Source organism: Erinaceus europaeus, chromosome 10 (genome assembly GCF_950295315.1).
Source record: "Erinaceus europaeus chromosome 10, mEriEur2.1, whole genome shotgun sequence".
Lineage (NCBI taxonomy): Eukaryota > Metazoa > Chordata > Mammalia > Eulipotyphla > Erinaceidae > Erinaceus > Erinaceus europaeus.
In genome coordinates, this window is record NC_080171.1 from 17,943,567 (window position 1) to 17,957,173 (window position 13,607).

The window sequence follows — 13,607 nt, forward strand, 5'->3', positions numbered from 1 at the left end:
AGTGGGGATTTAAATGGCAGGGGAACAGAGGAGAGAAACCAGAAGTCATGAACCCTGACATTTTTCTTCCTTTGCAAGGAACCTTTGGAATGGAGCAGAAGTAACATGGCGGCCTTAGAAAACAAGAATTGGGTCAGTCTCAACTTTCACTCTGCTCCAGCCAGCTGTCTAACAGAGGAAGAACAAGAGCAGGTATACCTGTGAGTCAATTCTGAGTATTTCTGCTCTGTTCAGCACAAATAGCGGTGGGAAAGGTAGAAAGCTTTTCTCTATATGTAAAAGAAGAAAACACATACATATATATTGCAACACTTCACATATGTGAAGCAACCCCACTGCTCCCAGAACAAAATTTTCCATTCTTTTTATTTCAGATAGAAGCAGAGAGGAAGAGACAGAGGGAGGAGCACCACGGAACTGCTGCACCATCTGTGAAGGACCACCCCTCCCAAATACCGATACTCTTGTCTGGTGTGGGGCTGGACACTGGGGTTTAGGGAGTACACCTTACTGAGTGAGCTAACCCCCACCCCAAATTTTATTTCTTTTTTTTAAGTCATATTTCTTTTTTAATATTTATTTATTCCCTTTTGTTACCCTTGTTGTTTTATTGTTGTAGTTATTATTGTTGTTATTGATGTCGTCGTTGCTGGATAGGACAGAGAGAAATGGTGAGAGGAGGGGAAGACAGACAGGGGGAAGAGAAAGACAGACACCTGCAGACCTGCTTCACCGCTTGTGAAGTGGCTCCCCTGCAGGTGGGGATCCAGGGCTCGAACCAGAATCTTGATGCGGGTCCTTGCATTTCGCACCACATGCGCTTAACCCACTGCGCTACCGCCCAACTCTCAAATTTAATTTCTTGTGAGTCTCATTATTGATACCCCTACATCTTTATGTTTGGGATTTCCTTCTACCTAAGATTTTAATTTTTACCCAAACAGTTGAGTTCCAAGGTCTAGAATAGATATGTTTATTTAAAGGAACAGAAAAGAGAGATAATCACTGTAGCAAGAACTAGCAGCTGAGAAGGATGATTTTATTACTAACCAAGCTAGTTCCACGTTACTAAAATCAGCTTATTGTAAGTGATTCAGAGCTTTGGTGATATTGCCTGGACAGGCAAGAGAAACAGGGAAAAAAAAAAAGATTAAAGACAGCGGTACAATTAAAGTAGGAATGCCAAATCCATGAGAGATCCAAAGAAATTAAAAAGAAACAGAACTGGAAGACAATATTTGCAAAACACATAAGCAGGTTAAAAGATTTCTATCTGGGGGAGTCGGGCTGTAGTGCAGCGGGTTAAGCGCAGGTGGCGCAAAGCACAAGGACCAGCATAAGGATCCCGGTTCGAACCCCGGCTCCCCACCTGCAGGGGAGTCGCTTCACAGGCGGTGAAGCAGGTCTGCAGGTGTCTATCTTTCTCTCCTCCTGTCTTCCCCTCCTCTCTCCATTTCTCTCTGTCCTATCCAACAATGACAACAACAATAATAACTACAAAAATAAAACAACAAGGGCAACAAAGGGAATAAATAAATAAATAAATAAATAAAAATAAAAAGATTTCTATCTGGGACTAGGTGGTGGTACACCTGGTTAAGTTCACATTATAAGGCACAAGGACCCAGGTTCAAGTCCCCTGGTCCCCACCTTCAGGGGGACAGCTTTGCAAATGATGAAAGAGGGCTGCAGGTGTCTCACTGTCTCTCCTCCTCTCTATCTTCCCCTCCCCTCTCAATTTCTATCTCTACCCAAGAGTAAATGACAAACTAAAAATTAAAAATAGATTTCAATCTTTGTATATAAGTAACTAAATTTTTTTATTATTTATTTCCCTTTTGTTGCCCTTGTTTTATTGTTGTAGTTATTATTGTTGTTATTTATGTCTTCGTTGTTGGATAGGACAGAGAGAAATGGAGAGAGGAGGGGAAGACAGAGAGGGGGAGAGAAAGATAGACACCTGCAGACCTGCTTCACCGCCTGTGAAGCAATTCCTCTGCAGATGGGGAGCCAGGGGCTCGAACCGGGATCCTTACGCCAGTCCTTGCGCTTTGCACCATGTGCGCTTCACCCACTGTGCTACCACCCGACCCCCTATATAAACTTCTATAACTGAACAATAGAAAGACCATCAAACTTAAAAATTGGCAAATAATGTGTAGATATTTCTCCAAAGAAGATAAACAGAGAGTTAGAAAGTATATTACAAGATGCTAAACGGTCACTGAGGTGAAAGCTCTTCAGTTCAGAGATTAGACTAATTTTCTAAGAGACTGAAGAGCATGTTCAAGATCATGAAGCTCCTAAGTGGAAGCACCATGATTCCAGGCCTGTGCTCTGGGGACTGGAGATAGCTCACCCGGTAGAGTGCACACCTTACCATGCATGATGATTCCCCATGTGGGAGCCACTAGATGGGAGTGCCATGCAAAAGGGAAGCTTCACAAGTGCTGTGACAGCACTGTGCTATCTCCCCTTTTCTCTTCCCCTGTCTCTCATTCTTTATTGACAGAGACTCCACTGAAATGTTATAGTGGCATGATTAGGGAGAGAGCTGAAAGATTATGAGAAAAAGCAGAAGCAACTAGTGGACACCATGAGGGCTAAGAGCTCCATGAGGTGGCAATTATAATCAGATGGGTAACTGTGATCAGAGAAAAGTCCTAACGTTAAAAATTGTGAGTGTTTAAAGCTGGACTCTGTAAATCTAATACCAGCGTGGATATAACAAATGGCCTTTAAGGCCTTAACTGGGAGAACGTTTAAGCAAGTCAAAGAAGGGACTACAAAAACTAGGAAAGGGCAAGAGACTGGCTCACTTAATGATGGCCTGCAGTCCTAGTTAGGGAACCCTTGGATTCCCCCCATAGACAGTCTAAGCCTAGACATCTAAGGGATATCTCCTTACCACCACTGGTCACTTCCATCAGGAATGTCCTCAGTAGCCTTTGAGTGAGCCTCTCTAGGACCTTACCCTCTCTACAAATTAGCAACAGCAAATACTACCCTACTCTCTAAAAGAAGGCTGGGTTATCCTTCTCTGCCACTCAAGGGAGACTGGTCCTGTCTGTGTGCAGCCTAGAATATTCCCAGCTGTGACCAGGGACTAGTAGGGACCCAGAAGTTATACAGGCTCCTGTGCTAAATACATGGGCTCTGAGCCAGATCAATATGGTAAATAGTTAATTTATATATTTTTTCAATTTGGGGAGTCACTTTCTGCCCAAACTCAGCTAGCTCTTAGGTTTTGTTCTCCACTCTGACACCGTCCTCCCAGATAACACTTCTAGTCCACTTTCATGTGAATTATTAAGCTCAAGCAAAGATTACTAAAGTCCTGGGTTCCTAGGAACACACCTAAAATAGGCATCCTAGTTTCTTTGCAGCTTCAGGTCCCTATTCTCATTGGTTCTAATCCTACTCTTTGGTTGCTGTTTATTAATCATTTTGTCCTGAATATATCTTATTGCCTTTCAGTCACAAAGTTCCAGATGCTACTACAATCCCATCATGACCTCCCTGGGCAGATGGCCTTGCCAACATGTCCAGGAGCTTCACCTGTCCGAAGTCCTATCCTACTAGGGAAAGACAGAGATAGGATGGGGGTACGGATCAATCAGCAGTGTCCACGTCCAGTAGAGAAGCAATTACAGAAGCCAGAACTCCTTCCTTTTGCACCACAAAAAGAATTCTGATCCATACTTCCATAGAGGGAAATACCAGGGGAAGATGACCAGAGGGCTCTGAACCTCAGGTTCCACTGGGACTTAGAACTTTTGTGACCAGGAGCCTGTTTTTGCCCCATTACTGAGGCGAAAGAGAATCTAGAAAACACCTGAGGCCCTGCTACCCTTACCTAAGAGGGAAGAAGAGAAGTACACCTGGAAGTTATAATGCGTGTGGGTGTGGCTTAGAAAGGAAGTGAAGGCAGGCCCTTAGAAGTAAATAGCAAGGGGCCTTCATCTTTACCCAAATGGTCCACATGCGTCACTGGTGCATGCCTTTTCACTTTCCTGATTAAAAGTTTAAAATATCAGGGGAGAGTAAACATCTGAGGAATACTTAGAGTGGGGGGTGGGGGCTTTAATTATGAAATAAAAATCACCCATTTGAGTCTAATAAATGCCAAAAAAATAAGTCATGGGACATATACTCAATGGAGTACTACTCAGAGTTAAAAAAAAAGGGGGGGGGGAGGACTATATTGTGTCATATGGGACAAAATGGATGGAATTGGCAGTTTTTATGCTTGGTGAAGTAAAGGACAACCATGGGATTATTTCACTCATGTGAAATAGAGAATTTAAACACATGAACTTGAAAAATATATATATATATATATATATATAGTCAACCCATATCTATGACCTAGAGAGAACTATGGGGTGTCATTGAAAGGGGCTAGAACTTTGGTGGTGGGAATGGTATATAGAATTTTACTCCTGTTAACTTATAAATCACTAATAAACATACAAAAAATTATGACTATTTTTAATCAGGTACTCAACTGAAATGTCCAGAAAAGTGTAATTTAAAGTCTAAAAGATGGGGTCCTCAGAGATCCTCCTCTTGAACCTCACCATTTCTCTTCAAGGGTATTCCCTTTGCAGGATTTTCACAGCAGCCCAGGAAAGAAGTCTTAGCTTGGGAGAATCTCAGTAAGACTTTTCTCTGTAGAAAAGTCAAGTCATTCTTGCTCTTCACGATCATCCCTGAGAAGATGATTCCTCTCTTCTGCTGACCAGCAGCAATCTTAGAGCTCCCAGGATTGCTCCATTTATACACAGGCCTTCTAATCTATTTACTGGTTCCTACACCTCTACTTACAAAGTCTCTCCTTAGCTTTCTTTGTCACCAAGAGTTTCTGCCAAGGCTTCCTCACAGCCTACCTACCTCCACTCCTTCTCCTTCAAAGTCCCTTCCACCTGGAACACCCACCCACCTGCTGCCACTGCAGTCTCCGTTTCTAGAGCAAAAAGTTTCACCTCCTCCTCCAGATTTTTCTGCCACTAAGCCAAATAAGGTACAGATTCATATCCATCCCCACCCACACTATCAACATTACTGCCTCATCAGCATCAGCAATGTCACCAAACATTTACTAAGTAGAGATGGCCAGATACTCAGTCAGTCCAGACATGCAGAGATGACCGATGTGATCTCTTCCCTCAAGTTGCTGACGATTTTACAGGCAGGACACAGTGCAGGTAGGTTCCTATGGCTGCTCCTCTAACTCTGCGGAGTGTCGTATCAACTAAAGGAAGTGCCGGGGAGACTTCCGGGAGGCATGGCCAAGGAGTAATCGGGATCAGATCGGCTCTCCCACCGCCACCCCCACAGATATTCTCAGTGTAATATAGTTTCAATAAAAGGTAGGATATCAGACTACATATTCATCTTCTCTTGCACCTGCCTACATTCTAGAAAATTAAAAAATAACAAAAATTACTATCTTGAGGCATGTTTTTTTTTTTTTGTGGTTTTTTTTTCCCCCCTCATCATCGGGGCAAGATGCTAGCAGTACAAAACCACAGCTCCTGGTGGCCAATTTTTTTTTTTCACATTTTTCCCTTTTCTTTTTCCTCCACTTTTTATTTGATAAGACAGACAGAAATTGAGAGGGGAGAGAGAGATAGAGAGTGAGAGAGAACGACACCTCCAGACCTGCTTCATTGCTTGTGACGCATCCCCACTGTAGGTGGGGAGTCAGGGCTCAAACCTGGGTGATTGAATGGGTCCTTACACTTAGTACTATGGGCACTTAACTGGGTGTGCCACTGCCTGGCCTTGGGGCATAGTTTTAATGGGGGTAAGTAGGTGAAACTTCCAATTACTCAGGAAAAAATAAATTCTTGGTGCTATACTTGACTGCTTACTATCTTGAAGTAAGTCTCATTTTAAGTGCAAGTAGTCTACTTCTATCTTAAACTCATGTACTCTATTTTAAGCTTACTCAATCATTCGTTAGGCCCCAGCCTATATTTCTCCTCTTAGCCATATCTAATCAGCTTCTAGGCATGTTACCTGCACTAAGGATATCTTTACTATTCTTCTCTTATTCAATTAAGTAGCAATTGTTCTTAATTACTCTTAAGTAGGCCATGCTTCTCTCTAAATGATTCTAAGCTTTGACAACTGTTTTAGCTACTCTTTGAAAGACTGAATTACCTCTTAAAAGGAAAAAGTCTGCTCCAGTATATTTTTATTTTCCTCACTCAGAGATTTTTTTTCTTTTCTATAAGATTGATTATTTTCTTTATAATAAGAATTACAAGACACTTCTGAAAAATTAGAAATAATTTAATAACAGCCACCAAGTTGCAGACACTACTGTGATGCCATCCTGACTTCCCTGGGCAGACAACCTCACCAATGAGTCCTGAAGTCCCACCTGTCCACAGCCCTAGCCCACTAGGGAAAGGTAGAAACAGGCTGGGAGTATGGATCGATCTGCCAACATCCATGTCCAGGGGAGAAGCAATTACAGAAGCCAGAAGAATTTTGTTCCATATTCCCAGAAGGATAAATAGGGAAGTTTCCAATGGAGGGGATGGGACATAGAACTATGGTGGTGAGAACTCTATGAAATTATACCCCTGTTACCTTACAATATTGTTAATCATTAATTTAAAAAAAATTTAAAGAAATAAAAAGTATCACAGCATTTATTCTACACAAGTGTTCACTTTAAATATTTATCTTGTGCCAATTCAAATAAGCAGATTCCTAATAAGCCAGCCCTAGTCACAGGAATTTATTAGCATATCTCTCTCAATGTATATACATGTAAGCATATAAAATGATATATAATACATAAGCATAATCAATATATTAAGTGCATTATAACATTTAAATGCAAAAAGCATAAAAGAAACAAATGTGTTTAAGTTGTTGATGCAAAAAACACTTTTTGTTGTCAAGAAGCAAACAGATGGTTATAACAATACACCTCTGAAGCAATATACATGTAAGAGCTGAGATAAGTGCATCTGAGAAGCTTTGCGCACCGTGCCTGAGTGGTCTCTGAAGTCTCCAGATGTTGACAGCTGATAGAAGCTCTACACAGAGAAGGTAGCCCTTAAGGGAAGTTCTAGACCCAAATGCTGTTTTTCTCACTGGTTTCCACAACCTTACCTTAGTGGCTCCTATCCCTTCTCCTTTTACTGCAAATGAATTCTTGGCTTATAGTCTTGTGGTGTGGATACTCCCATATAAATCAGATTGTAATGACATCTGATTGGCATGAACTGTAAATGAAACCTTTCTACCCAGGTAGAAGTTAGCACTGAGATACTGACCTGAAAGGGGGAAATGGTGCCTAGATAGTGGTGAAAGTAGCCTAAACAAGCTGACCAGGTGATTAAAGCTAATACTGCAAGGAGTAGGACAGGTTGACATCACGCACTGTCTGGTACAATTCTCTAAAAAGAGCCTAGCATCATTTTTGTGTAACTCTTGCCAAGAAAGCACAGCCTAAGGTCTAGACGTGAGGAAACATTGGATGACTGGACCCAAATTGAAGGTGCTACAAAAATGAAACGCTTCTTCCATCTGTTGAAGACAAGAAAAGCCAAGAAACTGTTCCAGATTAAAGGAGACAAAGAGACATGACTATGAAAGTCAACCTCTCAGGCTAGATTGCACCCTGGTCCAGAAAAGAAAAAAAAGACTGGCAAAATTTGATGAGGTCCTGAGAAAAGTGCAGTCATTGCTGATTTTCTAGTTTGAATGATTATATTGTGGTTACATAAAGTAGCCTTGATGGAAAAGAGGATACAAACAGAAATACTGAGCAGCAATAGAACAGCATGTCACTGGGGCCCTAGCCAGGGAGTCCTGAGATTCCCAAACAGACATGATGGGCCTAGACCTCAAATAAATCCCTCTCTCTATTGTTACTGGTCATTTCTATCAGGAACAACAAAACAGACTCCTTTATGAGTCCCCATAGGACCTTGCCCTCAACTTGAATCAACAATGGTAGATAATGTTCCATCCTCCAAAGGAAGGCTGGACAATATACTCTATGCTACACCTGAGGAAGATGAGTCCTGATATTGGGGCAGCTTGGAGCGTTCCTACTTATGACCACAGAATATGAGCTCAGATCTAGAGGGATGCAGAGGTCACATAGGCTCCTAAGCTAATTATGGGCCCCAGATCACATCAAATTGATGGGTTTTATAGTCAACAATATTTATACCCCTTTCCCATATTTGGGAGCTACTCTATTCCCTGATCCAGCTTTCTGGTCCTTCTTCCAGCCATGACATCATCTCCCCAGACAATAATTAGAATCCACCTGCATATCAAATTTCAGGCTCAGGCAAAAAACAAACAAACAAACAAACACTAGTATAGTCACAGGCCCTTTGGAATATAACTAAAATATGCCTACTAGCTATCTACAAAATGGAGGACCCCCCCCCCCCAACTCTTCATCTGCACTATTCCAGCCTTTAGGTCCATGATTGGTCAACAATTATTTGGCTTTGTATGTTAACTCTTTTCAGCCACCAGGTTCCAGATGCTAGCAGGATGCAACTAGACTTCCCTAGACAGACGACCCCACCAATGTGTCCTGGAGCTCTGCTTCCCCAGAGCCCTTCCCCACTAGGGAAAGAGAGAGTCAGGCTGGGAGTATGGATCAACTTGTCAACGTCCATGTTCAGAGGGGAAGCAATTACAGAAGCCAGACCTTCCACCTTCTGCATCCCATAATGATCTTGGGTTCATCCTCCCAGAGGGATAAAGACTAGGAAAGCTATCAGGGGAGGGGATGAGATACAGAGTTCTGGTGGTGGGAATTGTGTGGAGTTGTACCCCTCTTATCCTATGGTTTAGTCAATGTTTCCTTTTTATAAATAAAAATTTTTTAAAAAAGAACAGCATGTCATCAGCTTCCTCTCAAACGGTTCAGGAAAAGATTAATCATAATGGATGATGATGGGTGAGGAAACAAATATGGTAAAATAACTGAGGGAGAAGGATAAGAGAGCCCTTCACTGTACTCTTTTGGCAATGTTTTCCTACATTTGAAATTACTTTTTAAAAAATTTTAAGTTTGTGTTTATGCATTTGAATATGTTTGCATTTTGATTGTTTGCCCATGACTTATCATTTAAAAATCTTTCTGCTTGAAGTCTAAATGTCTAGTGATAAAATAAAGACATTTCAAACTTCTAACACTGACAATAAAAAGATTTTTTTTTTTCTCTTGTGGCTTGGAGGTAGCTCACCCATTAGATCATGTGTCTTACTACATGCAAGGCCTTGGGTTTGCACGCTGGTACTACACTGGAGCACCATGGACAGCATCATGGATGGTGAAGCAGGACTCAGTCTGTCTGTCTGTCTGTCTCTCTCTCTGGAAAAAGTCCCAGGATGTCATGTACATTTTTTTCTTTTACTCTTTTACATCAGTTCAGGTCTTAATATATTGATGCTTTGGTGCTTAAGTTAGGGAAGACATTTATGAGCATATATAACTGACCTAAGATGTTGTAAAACAGTTCCCTGTCCTTATTACCTGGCCTCAAGGTGACACCAGTATTAAAAATAGCACTTGACTGGATGTTCAGGCTCTAAGCCTACTAGTGATTTCCATTAATCAGCACAGAAGGAAGTCAACGGCCACCTCCCCTGTCTTAAGACTGCAGTTTGACTGTCTATTATGTATTTCTAGAAGAACACTGTAAGATGACTAATCGCTGACTGCTTCCCCAGCAACATATGCCTTCCAATTTCAAAGGAAAGATTGTCCCAACTATCACTAGGACAACAGACTTCCTACCTCTTGCAGCTGGAGTCGAACCTTCGTAACTGCTCGGATCCAGTGGGCTCTGGCTTGCGTAAATGGTGAAGATGCACTCTCTTCAGGAAAACTTGTAACAGAGAAAAGAACATTTCTTAAAAAACAGCCCAGCCCTTGCTCAAAGCAAGGTTGCCAAATATCTAAAATAAATGCTTTGTCTTCATGTCAGTACTTGTGTGATGATTTTTGGCTACTGAAACAATACAGTCCTGAATACCCCATGTCAAAACAATTCCTTTCTAAAATGATAACCCTTTTTTTAGCTCTTCTTCTGTGCCCTCTCTTATATCCCCACTCTTTACTCACCCAGGGAGAAAGCTCCTGGGAGTGTCTGATATCAGGACAAGATAAAGCAATGGTAAGAGCCCCGAGTCAACGTCCATCTGGACTCAGACCATCTAGACAGGCACAAGCTGACGTCCCGACCCTGCCTCTCAAGACCACTAGTCTCCCTTTTATTCTACACAAATGTTCACTTTTAAATACTTGTTGATATTGGGGGTTCTGCATAGTAGCCTTGATAGAATTTTGTTATTGTTAAGTCTTCCTGTTCCATTAATATTTCAGAAGGCTTACTGATTCCTAGACTACATCGGAGTAATAACAAACCAAAATCTTATTTTCCTGCCAAAATCGTATTTTTTTAGATGCCTCAGGAACACTACTTGTGAATGAACAATGCATACATCTAGCAAGTATCTATGAGACAGGAATACTGCCCTGTATTTAAAAAAAAAAATCAAAATGTGGTGTACTGCACTGAAGTAAAAGATTCTGGGGTGGGGAGAAGGGAAATCATAAATCCCCCAATAAAGAAAAAAACATGGCTCATATCATGTCAGGCTCTTAACTGTGGAACAGTGATTCATATTTGGTGACACACTTCTCCTGCTCCTGAAAGGGTCTACTGCTAAGGAAGTAAACAACGTTCACCATCTCAACATGAAAAACTTTAGACTCTGATACCATCTAATGGGATCGATTGTTCTACAATATTTGTGGGCACAACTAGACAAGGGAGACTTGACCTTCACTAAGAGCTAGGACCTCCAAGCACACATCAGTCAGGTGAGAAAGAGAAATACTTGTCAGGTACTTCCGCTGTTCTACCAAGAATTCTATCCTGACAGCAGGATCTGCCATGTCCAGGGTCTGCAAAGAGCCAGGCTTCTGTTGTTGTTATTGTTGTTTTGTTTTGTTTTGTTTAACTCCAGTACATTTTTACTGATGAAATGTCAATTTATAGGATTATTGTTGTCATGAGGGTATATATATCCACATTTCCCTAAGATAGGTGTTATTACATTTCCTCTTTTTATTTTATTTCTTTAAATAATTTTTCAAACTTTAAGCACTGCTTACTGCTCATGAAATTTTCCCCTGTAGGTAGGAACCAGGGATTTGAACTTGAGTCCTTGTACATGGTAATACATGCACTTAACCAGGTACACCACCAACCGACCCCTCCTTTCAATTTTTTTTAATAATTTATTTCTTTACTGGGGAATTAATGTTTTACATTCAACAGTAAATACAATAGTTTGTACATGCATAACATTCCCCAGATTCCCATTTAACAATACAACCCCCACTATGTCATTCATCATCTTTCATGGACCTGTATTCTCCCCACCCACCCCCCTCCTTTCTAATTTTAAATGCATTATCTAGGAGATACCATGGAGAGGACTCCCCAGCCTTTTCATTTTATTTTTTCCATTTTGTATTAAGAAAGACAGAGAGGAAAGAGAAAAAGCTCCACCATCCATAAAGCTCCCTCAGTGCTGTCAAACCCAGGGCCTGACACTCACTCTACTGTGTGAACTGCCTCCTACCCCTCAAAGAAACACCTTCAGTGGATTGATCATCAACCCTCTTAGAAAGATGGCCCAGGGCAGACTCTTGGATGTCTATTAGGTGAATCACTGGGGATGACAAAAATCAAGAAAAGGAAAGGAAAAAAAATGTTTCTACTTTAGTGGTGGAATAAACACACCAACTACTACTAGCTTTCACCACACAGTCAGCACTTACTGCTCTGAACTCTCACTGAGCGACTTCATGACCTGACTTGGAAATCTGAGCATTTGCGTTTTGTCCTATCACTCCACTCCAGCAGCTTTCTCCATGCAGACCCTACCCCCCACCCTCCGTGGTTTTCAACTGATTAGTTTTGACCCTAATGGAAATCTGGCAACCTTTTTGGTTATCACAGCTGAGGGTTGCTACTGGCACCCAATGTTTCGAAGCCAGGCATGCTATTGGGCGCCCTAAAGTGTGAAGGCTAGATCCCCATAACAAACAGTATCTTGGCCCAAACTGAGAAACCTAGTTCTGCCCCAACCTGTCATTACTTTACTAGTAGATTGATCCAACTCAGTAATAACAACATGCAAACTCTATAATAAGCTTCAGGAGAAAACAGTTAACAGAACAAGTTCGATGTTCTTCTTCTTGTAGGTACTGATTGCCAAGCAGATTACTAGACTCAAGGGAAATCGAAAGGTAGACTATATATTGTCTCTACAGCAGAACACCTTTGTGTTTATTATGAGAGAGGAGGGAGTAGAAGAGTGAGAGAGATCAGAACTTTGGCAAAAGATGATGTCAAGGGATTGAATCTACAGCCCCAGGGGCTCAGGTATACAAACTCTGTACCCTCACAGACTGAACTATCCCCCTGACCCTTTACCAAAATGTTTTTCTGAACTCTACACACAGACAGCAAAAAGATAATATTCACACAGGAAGGTACAATACAAAGATCAGAGAGGTATCTCACTGGGTAGAGCACACATCTTCCATGCATGAAGCCCTCAGTTCAATCCCAGGCACCACATGAAAGCACCAAGGACAGAAACAAATGGATGATGAGCAGAGCTTTGATGTCTCTCTTTCTCTCATAAAAATATCAAAATGGGCTGAGGAGACAGCATACTGGTTATGCAAATGACTTTCATGGCTGAGGCTCTGAGAACCCAGGTTCCATCTCCAGACTGTCAGAGCTGAGCAGCGCTGGGTGTGTGTCTTTTGTTAAAAATAAATAATAAAATAATTCCTTTTTTTTTTTTTGCCTTCAGGGTTATTGCCTGCACTACAACTCCACTGCTCCTAAAGGCCATTTTTTCCCTTTTGTTGCCCTAGTTGTTTATCACTGTTGTTGTTACTATTACTGTTGTTATTGCTACCATTGTCGTTGGATAGGACAGAGAGAAATGGAGGAGGGGAAGACAGGGAGAGAGAAAGACAGACACCTGCAGACCTGCTTCACCGCTCATTAAGCAACCCCCTTGCAAGTAGGGAGACGGGGGCTCGAACAGGAATCCTTATCCTTACGCTTCATGCCATGTGCGCTTAACCCACTGTGCTACCACCCGGCCCCTAAATAAAATAGTTTTAAAAAAAAATAAAATAAAATTTGAAAAATTGGGCCAGAGCAACTCAGTGATAGAGCACACACACAAAGTCCTAGATTTGATTCCTGGCAATGCACTAAAAAAGAAAGAAACTTAAAATACTAACAGACTGGGAAGTCAGTTCAAAGCGACTCCTTGGAATAAGATGACCTACGGAGCTCAGGTCAATTCCAGTTCTGACAACTCAAAAACTGCTTTATGCAGGGTCAACTAGTAAGAAAAGAATTAGAGATTCAGGAAGCCCTGGAGCAGGGGCTGGACAGTGGTGCACCCAGTTAAGCACACATAGTACTATAAGGATCTGGTTTGGAGCCCCTGGCTCCCCACAGCAGGGGGGGGGGGGTCACTTCACAAGCAGTGAAGCCAGTCTGCAGGTG

At 41.7% G+C, this 13,607-nt stretch overlaps 1 protein-coding gene across 6 annotated transcripts in view; it reads right to left on the reverse strand.

The window, feature by feature from the left end:
• The window catches only part of UNC13B (unc-13 homolog B), a 224,666-nt gene that overhangs the window by 88,021 nt on the left and 123,038 nt on the right, over positions 1-13,607 (reverse strand). For all 6 annotated transcript variants that reach the window (XM_060199237.1, XM_007522825.3, XM_016188041.2 and 3 more), the window contains one exon: positions 9,794-9,884. In XM_060199237.1, coding sequence (XP_060055220.1) covers positions 9,794-9,884 — 91 coding nt within the window. The remainder of the gene's footprint in view (positions 1-9,793; positions 9,885-13,607) is intronic.